Source organism: Grus americana, chromosome 1 (genome assembly GCF_028858705.1).
Source record: "Grus americana isolate bGruAme1 chromosome 1, bGruAme1.mat, whole genome shotgun sequence".
Classification (NCBI taxonomy): domain Eukaryota; kingdom Metazoa; phylum Chordata; class Aves; order Gruiformes; family Gruidae; genus Grus; species Grus americana.
This window is the reverse complement of record NC_072852.1, coordinates 57,124,065-57,143,231: the sequence shown is the minus strand read 5'-3', so window position 1 is coordinate 57,143,231 and position 19,167 is coordinate 57,124,065. Positions and strand designations below refer to the sequence as shown.

Here is a 19,167-nt window from a genome sequence, read left to right as displayed (position 1 = left end):
ATAACTGTGTATGTTCCAACAGTTTAGTGCCTCTCTTTTCTTTGACATATATCAAAAGATGCTCCTATTTCACAATTAACAGTTAAACAATTAAAAAAGCTAGGGGTTTTTGTTTTCTTTTGGTTTTGACAACATTTAGTATGTTCTGATGTAGCTATTGTTTGTAACAGGAACCAGGAGTTGCCTATATCCTGAAAGGACAGGTCTCCTTCAACTACTGCCCCATATACTATATTGACAAGTTTCAGGTTTAAAACTGGCAGCTTAATAAGAAGATATAAACATGAATAAAATATTAAATATAGAACTACGCAATGAAGTTGGAAGCGCATAATTTTCATCAACCAAATTACTTTTTTAAAGTTGAGAAGTGGTTAGACTATCAGGTAAAGGCTAAAGCAGCAATATAATTTTTAGCTACCCTACACTAACACCAGTGTGGATATATGGCCAAATTTTGGGGTTGAGGTGTTCAAAGTCTACAGACATGGTTTAATTTTTGAAACTCACAGGGGGCAAGCATTTCACTTCCTGAAATCAATACCTCAAAGATCCTTGTTTTCTTGTGATGGTAGCTGTGCTGGATGTGGAAGATCAGTTACAAGCTTTGCTGAGGTGATAATCAACATTGATATGCCAAAGCATAAAATGTGTTCTGTACCCTTAAATCACTAAGTGTCCCCAGTAAATGGCAATTCCTCTAGGATTAATTCTAAGCAATGTCTCACAGCCCCCCAAAAAAACCAAATACTGTATTTTAGTTTTATAACAAATATGAAGTTTTCTCCATTAATCTTATGTCTAAAAAAAAAAATGCAGCTAGTGATATGAAAGGCCTAATGAGATTATAATCATTAGACTGCCTGCTGTATTACAGTCATTCCTAACTGTGTGACAGTTGCAATTGAACTATGGTGCATTCCTCTCATGTAGACCAGAGATAAAATACACTCTCCTCAGGAGAGTCTGAAACCCAGCAACACAAGATTCACAAATCTTGTGTTAAACGATATGCTCAAGCAACTAACAGGCTGCACATCAAAGCAGAAAACTGCATCGGAGTGTTGGTAAGGCAGACCTATAGCATGGAAACACCTCAGTGCCTGTAAAAAAAGTCATATTAGAAAAACAGCACAAACTCCATCCTTTTTGTATTCTACGTATATTCACACGTTCTGCATATATCACATCCTGGAACGCAATCATGCAGTCAGAGTAGTTGGATGTGGGCACAAAAACTGGCAAACATCAGCTACATTAAAGCAAAAAAGACGTTCCTGGAAATCCACTGCCTGTACCGCAGCCAGCCTCCTTCTAGCTGTCAGTCCAGACGATGCCCTTTTCAAAGGCTGCCTGTGTCATCTTTCAGATATGCACAAAGCACTGCTATAGAGCAGCACAAAATACATTCCCAGAAATGATCATCATCATCTGTTTCACCTGCTTAGGTGAATCTGATGGTCACAGCTACAGCTTTCCTGCAGGATTGTGCCACATGACAACCTTGCATGCTTGCCTGTATTTTGTATTTGCAGTCAGAAGCTGAAGATCACAATCCCAATGGATAAAACAATAGGCATGAGAAGCTTGAAACCTTGTAAAACAGAAAAAGCACAAGATATTTTGCGAAGTGGAGTATTGTTACATTTACCAAATGCCTTTCCCCTAAAAATTTTTGCTCTTTTAGTTGAAGATACTTTCCACATGTCTTTCTACCCAGATGCACATTAGCTACTGTTTTAAACGTTCTTTTCAAAGGTGGAAAGCTGAGTGTTTAGCGCTCCCCCCCAAAAAATCTTACAATAGCTGTAACCTTTAAATTCGACACTGTAAAAGCTGACAGCATCTGACTGTTCTACAGCAGGACAGAGTTCAAAGAGTTCAGCACAGACAGCAGTTTTTGTGTAGCTTGCATTTTATGAAGACAAGAAGATGAAAATCACCACTGCATAGCTACAAAAAATGCAAATAGCAAAAAAGCTTGTCTATTTGCACTATCAGAAAACAGGCCAAAACCTGAGTAAATATGAAAACTCAGCGCTCTCTGTTTCTAGATATAGTCCTTTTAGCTCAAATCACAGGTATGTCAGATGCAGATGAAGACTTGTTTCCCACCTCTTTTCTGTGGGCAATTGAGAATTTTAATCTTCAACTAATGAATCCTGCTACTTGTAAAAGGTTACACAAAGTGATAACAGAAAAGCAAGAAGAATTAATGAAGCATAAAACCCAGTTATTTTGAATCCTCTGTCACTGCTTACAAATGCTTTATTTCTTACTACAATACACTAATCTTTTAGTGAAGTGTAGCTCTCCTGTAGGTGGCTGGTGGGTTGGAAAGGTTATTCACAAGAGATTAAGTGTACTTGGTAAAAAAAACGTTGAAACATTTGCCTTTCGTCTCTACCATATAAACAAATTCCACGTGGGAACAAAGTAAGCAATTCCCAGCTCTGTTCTGAACAAGCAAAGCAGGAGTGGTGTGACTCTCACTCTCACTTTAATGTGATACAAACGTCTTCTCCCACACCTGCGGTCTACAGTGTCCAAAAGCCTTGTGTTGATGGAAGTGTGAAATACAATTTCTCGTTTAGGGCACCAAGATGAATCTAAACACCACATAAGACTTATATTGCAGTCAGGAGAACCAAAGGTACCAAAGTGAGTTTGCACACTAGATAGCTTTTAATGTAAAACAAAACTATTTACTCCTCCCACACTTGATTCATGGACTTTTGCAAGTCAGCTTGGCTACAAGATCGAGGAACTGATCTCTATTAAAGGCTAATCTAAAGGAACATGTAGGATAACATAGTGAGACAAAATCTGCACAGAAAAACAGCTGATGCTGAGGAACTGACATCCGCACTCTATACATGAAGGTGAAACAGGTGTGGTACCAGACAAGTTGTAGTCTGGTCCCAAGGACTGAATGTATGTTAGCTGTAGGCAGAATATTTTTGAGTTTACTTTCATCCCAATTTAATCCAACTCTCAACCTTCATTTCATGGTGCAAAGCAAGGTACAGCAGGCAGGTGCAATCAGGAGCTTCACTTCAAAAGTACCTTCCTGACACAAGCTATAAAGCTAATGTAGATACAACTGCAACTACCACAATTCTTTCAAGAGCGTTAAGGCTCTCCAGATGGAAAATAAGGCTAAGCTAACCAGCATTTCACACGGAAAGAGTGCTCCAGCTCATTTAATTCAGCACCAAACCATCCTCCAGATTTCCACTTTTATACTTTTGTTAAATCATCATAAGGGCTTCATGCAGCTTAGTTCCCGAATAACGAACTCAAGAGGGAGACATGGGGCCCAACATAGCCATGTTTAGTAGTAGATGATATAATAGATACAGTAAATGATACAATATTACATACCTGAGTGTTTTCACAGACAGAGGGTACAAGGCAGAGATGAAAGAATACAGGATACCTGCACATTCCCAGTAGTCAGTAAAAATGTCTATTCTGAACTGCTGAAAGCAGAAGCAAAGCTGTCATGGCTCTGAGACACCTTCAGGAGGAGCATGGCCTCTAGTCATCCTCTGTACTTCTCAGGTTAAAAATGGGACTTTTGCTTTAAGTATCACAATTTATCTCACAGCTGATCTTCTCATTAAAAATGGCCCAGGCAAATAATGTTTTAAACGTTTCCCTATGTGTGGTTATTTCCAGTTGGCAGGCATGGGTAAATGATACCATGACTTGGAGGGAACTAATTTCAAATCATGTTTAGAAAAGATCTGCTAAAGTAGTTTTTCTCCATTGCAGAAAGGAACTTTTCATGTGTCGCCAATATTTTCACAGTATTTCACAGAGCATTCTTCTTTGGTCCGTCATAAAGCTCACATGTAAGAGACACAAACGAAGCAACGAAGGGCACAAGTCTGCAAAGAGTAGTTATTTAGGCTATGTTTTAAGCAAATTTAAGACTGACTAATTACTCTGGGTGCCTTACTTGAATTACTTGCAAGGGCCTCATTTTCAAAGGGCCTGTAAAACAGACCCCTCTCAGGAATCACAAGTTTGGCCAGCCACGCTTTGAAGAAAGCCAGTACTGAACATACATTAATACCATATTTGCATATGTATCCATCTAAAGCAAGAGAGACCACAAAAAATTCAGGAACAATTTTTTCTGGGAAGCTTTAGTAAAAGGGCACAGTCACAGGTACTAGTCTTTCATCCAAAAGCAAGTGTATTCTGTAGAAGCACGTATACGAGTTCCCCAGGTAAAAATAAGACAGGCATGACGTACTACATCCAGATAGGACAAACCTTCCTTTTTGATTTGGTAATAGAATTTTAAGTAGGGGTCCCAGAAACACCTTGAGCATGTCACTGCCTTCCAGCGAGCCACTTCAGTTGACAGAGTACTGCTGACAGGTTGTCTTCATTCAGAGAGTGAGCTGACAGCCTAACCTTATGCCTTTAGCAAAGTCTAAGTCACATCACTGTGTCATATTACAGTGTGCACCCCAGAAATAGAAGGAATGAGAAACTCCTCATTACTACACAGTCTTCAAGGAAGGCTTGTGAAATGGGGGAGGGGAAAACTTGTTGAAGGAAGAAAACATATACCTGATCCATTGCTTTTTACTAAAGCTCTTAAGTGAAACTGAGAGGACCTCAAAAATAAAACATTTGCTCTTTGGTCTTGCTTCAAGTTGTTACCTTTAAGTCATCTAGTTCGGAGGTACCAAACTATTTGTCAGACATCTTTTTGCATTTTGGGAGGAAGGAGGAGAACAAAACAAAAAAATACCTTCTCCAACAGATACTGACAGTGAATTTACTACAGCCTGGCATTAGGGTATATCCTATGTGTCCACCCAGCAAAGTAAAAGTTCTCTGGCTCCGCAGATTTTGCCTTCCCCTGCAGGAAGGGGAATGGCTGATGCCCTTAGGGCCCTTTCTAGCTGTGTTTTCTAGCTACAAACATAAAACTGGGTCCCTTGTTGGTTAACATCTTGTACTCACTGCCTGTTTTCAGTCAGTTTATGGAATAGGTACGTACAAAGCTACAACTGCCTCAGAGGTCTGGGGAGCTGACAAACAAGAACAGAAACTGCAGAGGCAGGAAGCCTGTTAAAAGAGCGATTACCAACATGGGTCAAATATATAAGGCACTTCTAACTTAAGGTTGTTCTCCAAAAGACTCTTGTGCACTGTGATCAAATACAAACATTGTTTTGGAGTACAGTTACACTTGGAGCCATTAATCTCTTCCTCAGTATTGGAGGCAGCCCCGTACCTAGCGTACCAACACCTCAGAAGGACCAAGTTGGGTGGGACAGGGTGGGGCTCTTATAGATGATGTTTTTCATGCAGAAACAGAGAGTCTGATCTTTCAAATCATATGTGAAACCATTCTGCTCTCAAAAATATGCATAAAAACACCAAGACAAAGAGTTTAAGTGATACTTACGCGGCATGATCCCTTGGCTCACCAGCTCCTCCCGTGTGCGTCGCTGCTGGAGCTTCAACTGCAGCACTGCACAACAGCAGAGAGAGGGAAGAGAAGGAAACACATCAGTGCAAGAAACAACTGAAGAGACATTTTCAAACGCATCTTGTTTTCTTCTTTGGATGCCAAGGCAGTAGTGAGCAGCAGAACAACAAGACCCCCCTTCCACCCTGCTCCCCTGCACCACTGCAATAGCAGAAGTGGCCTTCAGCAGTCAGGTTTCCGTATTCTGCTGCGGGCAACAGGGAGAGGAAGTTGCGCAGGGTCTTGGCAGGGTGATAAAAATCCGCAAAGCCAGGCCTGTTTCTCAATTCTTTCTAGAGCATCAACTTCTTTCCAAACCATTAATATTAAAAAACAAACAGAGAAAAAACACCGGCTGACAGTCCTCCAATAAACACAGAGTGACACCCTAGCTGCTAATGACTCCTGAAAACTCTAATTACCATGTGCAGATTAAATTGATATGACAAAATTACTGGTCATTACTCTAAATTACAAGGCTGATTTCCTTCCTCAACTCAGAAATTCACCTTCAGAAACATGTCATGAAAGTGAAATATCATGGATATATCTAGAAGTGTCCTTGTTCCACAGCAAAAGGAATCCCTTATCGCTAGAATTTTTCCTATTCATTTTAGTGTAACAGAACATACGCATGAGCTGTGTGAAATGCAATTATCTATTTTTTTTTTCTAATGCAAATCTCTGGAATAGTCATAATTTCAACATTTAGATTATAACAACAATTTCCCTGCAAACTATACAATCAAAGCAACATTTTAGAGAATGTTCTTACAGTCAAAGAGCTTCCATATGAAAGGGACCTTTCAAAACTGAAGAAAAAAATCACATGCATGTGCGCACACACACACAAATATATATGAATTTAGGACAACCTGAGGATCAATAGACAGTGAGACCCATTTGCAACCAAGCTCAAGCTCCTAAGTATACTCAACATAAAATATTATAAATGAGTGGCATGGCATCTTCTCCGTTTTCATTTCAATTTCTCTGTCGAGCTTCTGTCTGTTGTATAGTCCACATAAGAGAAGTCCACACAAATGTAGTGGAACCACCAGACAGAAAAACTGCTTCACAGTCCAACTATACAATCTCATTTTAACCCTTATGCTTCCTTTCTCAAGGACTTTTTTTGTCCAATATATTCATTTCATACATTAAATCCAAATTTATACTGTACACTTCCTAAAGTAGGGATTAAAAAATTTAAGGAGAAAATGCCACTTCATCTACTTATATGCATATCACATTTTACCTGTTTCTTTCAACCTCCTATTTGCAGTTTGCATTTGACTAAGATACATCATCCAATAAGGGTTCTGGCCTTCATATGAAGTTAACAAGAGATCCATCTCTTCCTTGGTTGTTTGCACAGTAGCTAATCGCCCTCGCTTAAACACACGCTCAAATTTTCCCTTTTTTGTCTAGCTTCCACTTCCCTTGGCTCTTAACGTACCTTTCTTTGAAAGGTTTATGACAGTGAGAACGTATTTCCTACCTGTGGAGGTACTTCAGTGCGCACAGTGTGCAACCAAGTTACCTCTCTTCTGTTTCTTAAGCCAAGCTGGGACTTCTTCACATATGCATCCTGGGCAGGAAACTACTTCCTTTAGTATGGGGAAGGGAGAGAGGGAGGGAGGGTGTACTGAGAACCATGCTAATTCTGTGTGGGATCGGCCAAGAGCCAGAGCGAGGAGGAGGGAATGCAGAGGGGAAGGAACAGGCCTTTCATTTGGCCATGAAACTGCAAACAGAAGTGATAGTCCCAGGCTCTTCCTCCAACTCAGCATGCGATCGCACTCCTACTTCTGTGCTAGCGTGAGGGCTAATACGGTCTCATGGCTGGCCTGTTCACAGAGCTCTTCATTTGCTGGATTCGTTTTGACATGATCAAAACCACCATCATCAGGTGATGACACATCTACATGAGCACTTGATCCAACAGCTTGCTACGATGGAGTCAAGTCTCTCACTCCCCACATCATCCCTCATACTCCCCGAATGGTCGTGGGACTCACTGACATGACAGAGACCACAGCCCAACAAAAACGGGGAATAGTTTTCTATCTCATTAGTGAGTTGAAGAGGACAACTGTATAGCCAGGTATTTGCTAACACTAACACAAGGTGGGAGTGAGACTTCACCCTTCCAGCAGCAGTATGCTGCTAAGTGATTTCAGCCCTATTAGGTAATGGCACATTAAATCTCTCACAATGTGGCATTTTTTCCACTAGCGAGCCATTTCAGGGACTCTTTTCCATACCCTAAATTAGCACATCTCACTAAATGTATACAGGCAAGGCACAGACCTATAGCATCAGGTCTATCCCCGCAGCTCTAAACACAGATAATCTCATTATTACTCATGTCTTCCCACTTAAACAGCTAGAAATGTAATTAGCCCTTTTTGCCACTTTGCTATTTACTTGCTAGGACCATCTACTTTCCCTCTCATTTCCAACTACACCTACTATTTACCTTTCACCTCCCAGAGTCAGGGATTTTCAGCAAAAAACTCTTCCACACAGGTGTGGCTGGCATTTTTGGTTCTTGGTGCAAAACTCTGCCCTCACCTGTATTTCTGCACATTTTGCCCAACTGTCTCAATTTGCCTAAATTATCTAAACCATTTTCTTAATGTCATTATTTATGCCTCCACTAATCTTTGTTCCATCCACACCGTTACCATCTTGCATTTGTTTCCAGACCGCACTGGGCTGATCCCAACTAGAAACGCTTTTCTGCTTTCTTTGATTACAGTCAGTTCTTAATCCACTTAAGCAGCACTTCATTAAATTCAAAGATACTTTTTAAAACCAAAATATACCACACTACTAAGTTAAAGACCTTATAAAAGTCTATTACACCCAGACAAAACCCCTAGCAACCAAATTTCAAGTTATCCAAACAACAAAATTGCATTTGAACGGACCTATTTTCACAAATTGAAAAGCTGAATAGCATGATTATACTGCTATTCTCATACCATCTAGATTCTTTATCAAATTTTCCGTATTTTTTTCCTAGAACTGATACCAGATTAGCCACTCTTTACTCACTCACCCTTTTTCAGTAGTAATGCAAAATGTTACTGGTCTTTCGCTCTTCTGAAGTCTCCCTGCTGTTCCCTGATTTATTAGAAATCAGTCTCAGCCAGACAGCTAGAGACTTCATCAAATGACTTAAAATTCCCTTCCTGACTTCAGCTTCCCTTATGAATTTTCTAAATATATCTTATTTCTATATCAGTTACCATCTACTACCCTTTTTCTCTACCCATTATATGCACCTTTTATTTTTAAACGCTATGTCCCTTCACAGCAAGAAACTAGCAACTGTCAGAGGACTAAACTGGAGAATAGGAAAAAGGTCATTTTCAGGATACTTTTAATAGGCACTAAGTAATTGCTGGGATTTATGAATGTATATACATACATACTAAGCACGAGTTATAATCAGCACATAATTCTTTTTTTTTTTCCAATACAGCTTATTTTTGTGGCAGGGAGAAGGGCAAAAAATTACTTTAGTTCACTCCTGAATTCATTTTGGCTTAAATAAGTACTTGGAGTTCCCAACACCATTTCATATATTTAGGAGATCACCTGTTTACGTGTGCGAGTGTGTGAATCCTATATATAGATTAACAGATGTCCCAAGAGCCAATCCAAGGCTGTTGTACATGGAGCTCAGCCAAAGGTCTAGAATGACCAGAGAAATTCAAAGTTACTCAGACAGACTGGAGTATAAGTCTTTCAATCACAAACCATCAATCTTCTGTTTCCGTTATCCCTCTACTTAACCTTTAAATTAATTTTCAAATTAGGAATAAATCAGATCATATAAAGGAGAGATATCTCTGCTGGCTAGAAAATAAGTTCCAAACTGGTACCCTTCTACCCACCTCTTTCATTCAACTTGCATTACAGTCTATGCAACATTTTGTGGGCTTTGTATGCTTGTCTGATTTTCCCACCCGAAAATGGGCATAATTTATTTATTTCACAAGTATGAAAAACTCTGAAATATCGTTAAAGTTTGAGCAAGGTTTTTATATCTTTAATGAACTGTTCCAAGAATTAGTAAAACATTCCAGAGAAATCTGGGAGCTGCCAGACCTTAAACAGGTCTTCATTGTTCTGCAATATCTTTCCCTCTTCTTGCCTAAGTACACTCAATCTGTCATCCTCTGTTTCTAGGTGTCCAATGTCAGGTGAACCGTTTCCTGGTCAACATGGGAAAGTGTTTCAGTACTTTCAAAGTCTGGTCTAATATTAGCTACAGGTAACTCATGACAGGAAGGGCACATTTAGAGGAGTTTGTTTGCAGTTCTGCCAGCAGTTCAGAGGAGGGGTAGAGAAAAATTGAGGAGGGGGGTGTACTTCGAGACAAATAACATTGCAATACAGATACTATCAACAAAGTTACACTGTTAGTGAAACACAGCAAGTCATGACTATTTTTTGTTCGTTTTACCATAGAACTGCCTTAACAGGGAACCCACAGGCACATTCCAAGACCAGAGCTTACTCCTGCCTACTGGCAAGTCAGAGTGGTATGTGCTTATTATACAGAGGCTGCACCCATGTGGACACTTTCAGGACACTTACAACACTAGTAGTAGTACAGGGGTGGCATCAGTAGTACGCAGTACAAGAACAAATATTTATGATGAGCTAAGGTGCTTTTTGCAGCTCGTCATCTAAATCTGCAACAGCATGCCTGCCCTTACACATACATACCTGAAAGCCCTTCTATTTCTAAACCACACTTCGTGTTTCATAGTTTGACTAGAACTACTACAGAAACCAGACAGCAGCCTCTGCATCTCAGCAACCCAAGAGAAGAAAAAAAATCTCATCTTCAAGACTATGTTACATGCCAGGACAGGTTTACGACAATAAATGAAAAAAAAAATATTCTGCATTTCCTGTTTTTTGAGAACTAGCGAAGAGAAGCACGCAGCTCTGAACTGCAGCTTGTGGTAAGGCCTTGTGCATGTTACGTTGAATACAGACTTACTGCCAAAGGGACTCGGTGTTCACATTTCTACAAAACCTTTTCTTCTAAGGAATCCCAAGTGATACTCAAGGTCACCCAACCAAGGTAATGATTAAGCACAGCCATATGGTGGATTACAACAGACAGCAAGAGCAGTAGCACAGAACAGGAAGGGAGGAAGGCTGATACAGCCAAACAAAACCCTACAGAGGGGCTGGGGGAGGTAGAACTCCCCAGAATTTAGGCTAGGATACCTGTGCAAAAAGGGAGCATTGCAAGATATAAACCGCATATTAACTAGATCAGCTGTATGCTCACAGATGTGATTTATCCATTCTGTAAATTCAGTGAAAGCAGTTTGCCTGATAGAAAAATTCATCCTTGCAACCCCATCAATCAATAAGCCATGTGATTAGAAAGAGAAACTACCGAAGAACAAGTGAAATTAGCCTAACCTCATTATTTAAGCTGAGGAAAGTGCAAGCCTAAGTAAATGCAGTAAAAAGCAAACTATGCACTTAAATGCTCATAAGAGTTCATGGTCATTTATTTGTACACCCCATTTGAGAGCCCTGTGCTACAGTATCCACTTAACTCGCAAGAAAGCATTAATACAGTCAGATCTGGAATGGAAATCTGCCAATTAGTTCATCAACACCTCTACCTTTCAGTAGTGATGAAGATTATTTAGGAGAATTTTCACTGGCCTAGGTCTGACTGGGTTTACTTCGTGAGGGTCAGAAACCACAGCCTAAGGAAACATGGCACTAGGCCACCAATTGCAGCCCACACGTATTTTTCAATTTTTCAGTACCTGAGTAACACCATTAGACTAAACCAACAGCCTATATGCAACAAACTTAATTATAATATGCAACCATAAAAGACAACTTTGACGACATGGGATATTTGCTGAACAAAATCACCACAGCTGTTTGTGCAACACTGGGACCTCTAACTTAAATATCAGTGCCGTCTAACTACCGCTGTGAGGGTGAAGCCACCTTTCCACTTACCACTCAGCCAGCAGCAGCCATTCTAATCACATTAAGAGAATTTTTTTCCTCGTTTCTGATTACGGAGTCACATTTGATCAGTAGCCAATACCAAATTGAGTTTTGGAATATGCAGCACATCAGCCATTGCTTTTAGTGGGGGGTATATCCTACATTTATGACTGAATTCAGTCCCTTGGAGATGTGGGGAGAAAACATTTCCCTCACAACGAAAATGGTCTCTGAGCATTTTTCAGCTGTGCCTGCTTACAAAACAAATGTTGACTCACATCAACCCTTTCATGCTTCACCGGCAAGCCAGATTAGATTCTGGTTCGTACACCAGCAAGAGCAGCATCTGCTAAACTCCAGTTGCAACACCTTTCTGTCCAGAAGCAGCAAAGGGTGGTTAGCATTACCAAATTTTTTGTAGTGTCCACAAGGAGCTACAAGAAGAATTCAGCTCTGATAGTCTGTGATCAATGAGGAAGTATACAATGGTCAAAATGAATTTTGAAAATAAATTGTGGAGGTGGATGACTTTTATTTTCAGAGCTGTGTTTTTCTGGTGCTGTCGACAATACCCCCCACATCACAGAGAATGTGCTAGAATGGGGGTTACCAACAAAGAAAAGCCAACTTTTCGGGCCTTTTTTAAAGGCAATTTTCTGAGCCCAACAGCATTTTAATCCACTAACTGCTGATGGGGAATACATGCTGGCTTTGCATTTAAGCAGACTGTGCAGTTAACAGAGAAGCATTTAAGTGAAGCAGACTGTAAATGACACCCAAACTGCAGGGATTATATGACAGTTTGCTACTCGGGGAAAAGGATGCCAAAAATTCATGTCCCTCTGTGGGGTGAATGAGAAGCAGCAGGTACACCGTTGATTCCCACAATTTGCAAGCATCCACTGTTGTTGGGAATAGCAGCCGTATGATTCTATTAATCTCAATGCATTTTAAAGAATAGCTTGGAGCAAGCCTGGGGAAAGGGACAGTTAAGCAGAAGTTTATTTCTTTACTATTTGAGACTATCTCACATTCCACTACCTCTTTTCTCTAATGCAGCAACAATGGCTGCTATTAAAATGCAGGCAGTTTCCTCATCTCTTCCTTAGCAACCATACTACGGAGAAAATGGAGTTTGGGAGGGTAAAGAATAGAAACACAATTTGTTTTGGTCTCTTAAACTGTTACAGGAACCTTTCATACTAGAGGCAAAAGCCACTTATTTATATTCATGCTGTGGTTTTCTCTTTGTGAGAAGTAGGACTGGGATTGCTCTCCCTACACCCAAAGAGGAGGTCTGTGAAGCAGATTCTGAACAGGAAACAAAACCAGGATCAGGAGCGGTTCCCTGTTGCAGGTCACATGAATGATGAAAGTGGATTTCTTAGCAGCACTACAGAAATCAGCATGTTCTGCTGCAATATGCTTAGATGGACAGGTGTCTCGTATCAGTTTGGGGAACACTGATAAACTTCTTACCCAGATGTGCTTGTCCAACAGAGACGATTGTAGGCACAAAGCCAAACAGGAGGTTTAACCAAGAAAGCCATACAGCTGCATCAAAGGCAGATCTTGGATAGAGAGGACTTGAAACTTTTTTCACAACCGCCTTTTCGTTCTTATCCTCTTAGTAAGCTTTTGAGAGCATTCAAAATTTGTACAGGTGAGAACAGGAGTACAAATCCGCCTGATGTAGACCTAAAACCTCTATCAAGAGATTCATAAAGAACAGAACAGATCCTTCACCTCCAAAGCAATGACTTTCAAAATATTTCACAGTGGATATGCTAGCAGCCATCCAAGGATGTAATGTGGGTCACGTAACACTAGGATTGGTTTTTTCCATCCAGCACTTCCAAAAGCCTTAAGGCTCTCAAATGCCCAGAAGCTTTTAAAAGCAGCTGAGAAGTACAGAAAAAGGAGCAACTGGTCATTTAAGAACACAAAAAGAGGAGGAAGAGAGAAAATTGACTCTCACCCTCAGGACAAGAAGGCCTTGTTTCTTGATAATATCACACTCTTCAAAGCTTCTACAGCTCAAAATGTTCTGGGGTCATATAAAATCATTGACATGACATGAAGCTTACACATGCTTGCTGACATATTAGATGCACAGGATGAGGTTTTGGTTTTGGCTACTAGACACAAAAAGCAGGTACAGGGCAATAGTCCCTTTTTTGTTGAGAGGATGCTGTTGGAAGAGAAATATGAAATAGGAATAATTTTTAAAAGTGTTTTCAAAGGATAATGAAATACTTGCATATATTATCTTTTAATGAGTCAATGTTATGAGGCATTAAATATCTCTGTTAGTGGAAACAGACACATATGGGTTCTTTGATACGGTTAATTTAGCAGAATCAAAGATCCCAACCTACAGAAGAAACTAGTCCCCAAAGCATATGGAATCAGAAGCAAATACACAATGAAAAGCAAAAGGATCTATTTCCATCCTCAGATATTACCACAAGGTAGCTGGTTCATACCATTAGCACAGAACAGCAAGCTACCTCATTGTAGAGGTCATCGTGGAGGCTTCATATCAAACTTGATACAATGTGGAAGTCAAAGTAATGTCAATTAAAAACTGTATTTAGAGGATCTGTTAAAATAGGACTTTAGGAAATTAACCTGAAATACAGGTAAACTGGTATATTTAGTAAGATATGCAACATTTAAAAATGCGCCACAAGCTTGTCAACAGGAAAAGTTGGTTTGCTTTCTGTGCAGGGTACTTATTCTTATAAAATCATTTCATCCCAGTAATACTGGTTAGGTGAAAACTAAGCGTGTGAATAACTAGGCACATAGCCGTATCTATGGAATCTGGCTACCATGCATGATTCAACAAGATGACCTGTAACAAAATACCTAGGTGGAAAGGTCTACCTAAAATTGACACACGAGTATCATAAGACAGTAAATATTATCTGTAATCAGCGCTTGTTGATGCCATCTATATATCCATTGTTACTATCTATAGCTGGAAGAGAAGCCTTGAGGGAGGGAAAACAAGAGAATTTCCCAACTCCCCATGTAAACTTGAGTCACAGTCTATACTGATTTATATGTTTCTATGAAACAATGAACAAGGAGGAACTAACATTGCCCTTAACCACCTTGCAAAGAAGACCCTAGAAAGAAATTCTCCAAGATAATTTAATATGACATGGCAGATGGGGACAAATGAAGGAAAAAGAAGGAATGGGTAGATATATCCTGACAATCAGATCTACAGCTGTCTACTAATGTGACAGCACAACAGGCAAGTTACACAAGGGAAAAACAAGTTTGAAACCTTTTTTTTTCTTGTAAAGATAGAGATATCTCTGCCTATAAGAAGAAAGAGCTCCAACCTTTTTATTTTCCTTAAAAATGAGACATGAGTGTTTTTTTATATTTTTTTCTGAAAAATTATACAGCAGAAAAAAAGAAAAACATGTTTGGAGATACATCAGAGTCTGAACAATTTATCACTTTATTTAAAACTGGGTTCAAGAGAGAATATGTTTTTGTATGTTTCTATTAAGCAGAAAAAAATCAAGCCTTGAGACAGTGCCAAGACACATCCATAAAACACATTATTTATTAGACATGTTTATAATACTAAAACTGATGAGGAAATCCTTCCATGCCTCTTTCAGCACTAAGAGACATGGTCTAATATTTTTCCTTCACAGCTCACCTCCCCTACTGCAATTTCTGCTACAGCACAGTGCTCCAATGTACTAACAGCCTCTCAGATCAAGGCCAAAAACTTGCTCAAACATTTCTCAGAGACTGTGGTGTTGGCCCAATGATTCAGCCTTTCTTCTGCCACAGGGCACCCTCTACAGATAGAAGTTAAAAGCTCCCTTCGCAGAAATCCTCTAATGGTCAAGACACCACAGAATTTCTAGGGCAACAGCTGGGACACCCTGACATATGAGCTGTGTTTTGGGGTTTTCCACTTAAACATGGAATAATTCTGTATTTCCAAGACCATTTCAGATTCTTGACCACCTAAAGATGTTTGGTTTACTGAAACCAAATGCAAATGAGAGCAAATGTGTTTTTCCACAAGTAGTAAAAAAAAAAAAAAAGGCACTTAGAAGTATGCAAATTTAAATATAAAATCAGCAGTTCTTTAGAAGAAGTAATTAACCAGTTATATAGGGAACTCGGAAAGCTGCCCCATATAATTTTAAATTAGCTAGCTTGAGCATCTCCCAGCTTCAGTTGGTTGATTGTGCTGACAGTTATTTCATGGGACATGGAACAAAAGTGGGTTTGCCCAACATGCATATTACATGCAAAATAAAGACTCACAGCAGTCCCCATCTGGTTAGCATTCCTGTCACCAGCTTTTGTCCAAGCCCCAGCATCCTCTCTTAGCAAGAATTTCAGGTGGATGTTACAAGGAATTACCATATTTATTTAATTCATAGTAGTGAGAAACTTCTCTGCTGTTTTCCCAAAGACTGCAAAGAACACGTGACACAATCATGGCATCTGCAGTTCAAATAAAGATCCTGGCCTTTGTACTGCAACAGTCTGACACCTTCTTTACAATTAAAGTACAAATTCTATTACAATTCTGTTTCTATTTGTAAAAAAGTTACAAGATTCAGCTATGGCCATCATATCCCTCTACATTAGAAATCAGTTCCTTCACAACAGCCCAGTATGGAAGCTGATCCCCAGAATTTGCATTACACGTGAAAAGCACACCAAATTCCTTCAAACTTTTTAAACTATGATCATACAACATCTACCTACTACTTTTTACTTCCTTTCTCTTTGGATATTTACTTTCTTTCAAAACTCTGGACTACAGATCTCCAGGACCAACTTTCTTGGGTTTTTCCCTGAGGGAAGATCCAGAGCATTGAAAACAAATCCGGCTATGAGGCTTAATGTGGTTCTTAAGTGCTATCATAGCTATAAATATCTAAATAATATAATTCTGTGTAACAGGTCAATCAGCAAACTAAAAAAACCTAGCAGTCCAGAATGGCCTGCATGATCACTGACTTCAGACTAGTGGACAAATTCTGCAGATGTTTAAAATGTTACTGCTGACTCAGTCCTCTACTGAAGGGCACAGAGGAGACTGCCGGCAGCAGCAGGTACTCCCACACTCATTACACACAGTGGAAGATTCTCTCCAACTGCTAATAGAGGTGGGCTTTCGCTGATATACTGAACACAGGCAAGTGAAGGGCAGACACGTTTCCTTTCTGTTGCTCCCTCCAGCAAAGAGGCAGGGGAGATAGCTACGTGGTGACAGTGTTTGCAACTGCTGTAGTTAGATTAACAGTCACGTCAGTCCTGAAGACACAATCCTCGTTCTAAACTGCCTGCAGTCAATGTGACAGCTATTATTAGCAGCAGTAAAACAGTCTCTCGGTGAGGCACAAAGGTACTACTAGTTTAGCATCTACTTCTAAAATGTTGTCTTCTGCTTCTGAAAAGGGAGAATGTGACATCGGAACATGGAAAAGGGTGTGAGCTGCAAGCAAGCTTAGAAGAACTTTCACACCTAAGTATAATACAGAAAGAGGCATGAAACCTTAGGAAAGTGAAAGTGAAGAAATAGAGCATGAAAAGAGCATCACAAAGCACATATAAGAAAGAAAACCCACAACTGTTTGCAGGGACAGGTTACATGCTGCTTCTAATATCGACCGAATTACACAAAGGAAGCTTGTACATCCTGGCTTCCAGCACTGCTGTGAAATTTGCAGACATGAGTAACCAAGGAACATAGCTACTGCTACATTCAGTTTCTACAAAAAACACAGCTATAGCCTCCATGCATTTAATACTAAAGAAAACAAGTAGCAGCACGAAGCCGGGGAAACTCCAGGCAGAGAAAGCTGAAAGTAGATCTCTTCCTTCTGTCACTGAGAGGACATCACTCAGATCCCTCCCCAATAATCCAGCTGGGCGGCACAATGTTTGTGCCCTGACAAGTGTTTTCAGTGAGGAACGTTACCAAAAAGATGTTAAATGTGTCAGCTGGTAGGGTGCAGCAGAGATATTATGGGAAATACCCTCAGAATGGTGACAGGCCCTCAGACTTCAGTCTCTGCTTCAGCTCCTTGAGTTGTCTTTGGGGATGGAGACCACAGAATGTCTTTACAAGCATGGCTGCAACAGATGATCCCTGTCCTACCATGGAGAAAAATCCATTATGGGCACTTCTATTGAAAACTTTCAAAGAGCTATTTTTTTTACAAAATATTTTCTTTACAGCTGCTTACTTCTGAAAGACTGTATTAAAATGAGATTGTCCAGAAAGCCTGGATTTCACCAATTTTCACTGTTAATTTTGGAAAGAATCCATGTCCCAAAGCAATATATCTTCTTGCTTATTACAGACCTTCCTTCACACTCCTTGTTCGTTTCATCAGGCTTAGTCTAACTTTAGATGGGAGAACTGCAGACTGGAAAGTTCAAATCTTTGTTTTCTTGAAAGAATGCTTATTATATTATATACAGAATAAACTTTGACAGTAGGTCACCTGCACTGTTGTGTCGTTCAATGGTTCTTCTACCCATCTCACTGAACACCAGGAAAAATCCTGAATACACTGATGAGCAAAAAACATTTTGTAGTTCTTATTAGTAATCACCATATTGCAATGTACTTCAGTTACTGCAGGTCTGCTCTTAGTTTGGAGAGATATCAGGTTAGTAAATTGTACATACCACCAGGGAAAAATATCATATCTCCTTCCACTAGCCCAAGAAAGAGAAAGAAAACCATGAGCACTGCTCCAGGTTAGTGCCGTTCAGCAGATTATGCATCCACTTACAGGCCTGCTGCAAGACAAAGGAACACAATTTGCCCCATAGGCTCACTGCATGATTTTGTTTGATAAACCTAAGTTATGTCAGGGGCCATATCTCATTTTCTACCATAGGCTGCAGAGGTTCTTGCCAAGAAATGTGCTGCTTTAACATTTTGGATTGAAATTTATTGATGCAGCAGGTGACAAGATCAGTAATTCAATGCTCAGAAAAGACTGGATAGATGGGAGTTGGGGCACGAAAGGAAAGATCTAAGCAGACACTTATTTTTGGTATAGATATTCGTTAAGTTGTTGATCAATGACTTGCAGGTGTGACAGAATGCTGAAAAATCTGAGGTGACTAGTGACAGATCTTATAGATGATAAAAGTACCGAGATAAGATTTACACAGGCAGCCTGATGTGGATCCAAAAACACGAGCAGAAACCACAGCTGTCACTGACCCTTATCTTCTTTGGGCAGGAGAGTCACAGTGACATCTGTCTGGCAAGGACTCTGAACAAGCATGCTAACTGCAGAAGTTGTTTCTGGATGCAAAGCAGTCAATCTGGGCTTAAGTATCATAGTTCTGTTTTCAAAAAAGCATCTGCTTTTCAACAGCTCCCAGGAAGTCTAAGCATCAGTGATTTGCTGTTTAAAAGTATAAATACAGGTATTTTCTTCAAAAAATAAACAACAAATAATTATCAAATAATGAAGAATTCGAAAGCCGCATCAGTTTTTTCAAGCTTTATTAACATGTTTCCCAGTTGCTGGGATTATCAATACCCCAGCACCACTGCTGTTGAACATGAAGCTCAGTTTAACTGTGAAGTAAATTCAGCTGATAGGGCAGGAAAGTACTTACTGCAAATTTTACTT

General features: G+C 39.8%; 1 protein-coding gene across 5 annotated transcripts in view; it reads right to left on the bottom strand.

Annotated features, from left to right (window-relative positions):
• Positions 1–19,167, bottom strand: part of MRTFA (myocardin related transcription factor A) — a 95,978-nt gene that overhangs the window by 22,383 nt on the left and 54,428 nt on the right. For all 5 annotated transcript variants that reach the window (XM_054819283.1, XM_054819322.1, XM_054819313.1 and 2 more), the window contains one exon: positions 5,435–5,500. In XM_054819283.1, the coding sequence (XP_054675258.1) occupies positions 5,435–5,441 (7 nt within the window). In that variant the 5' untranslated portion in view covers positions 5,442–5,500. The remainder of the gene's footprint in view (positions 1–5,434; positions 5,501–19,167) is intronic.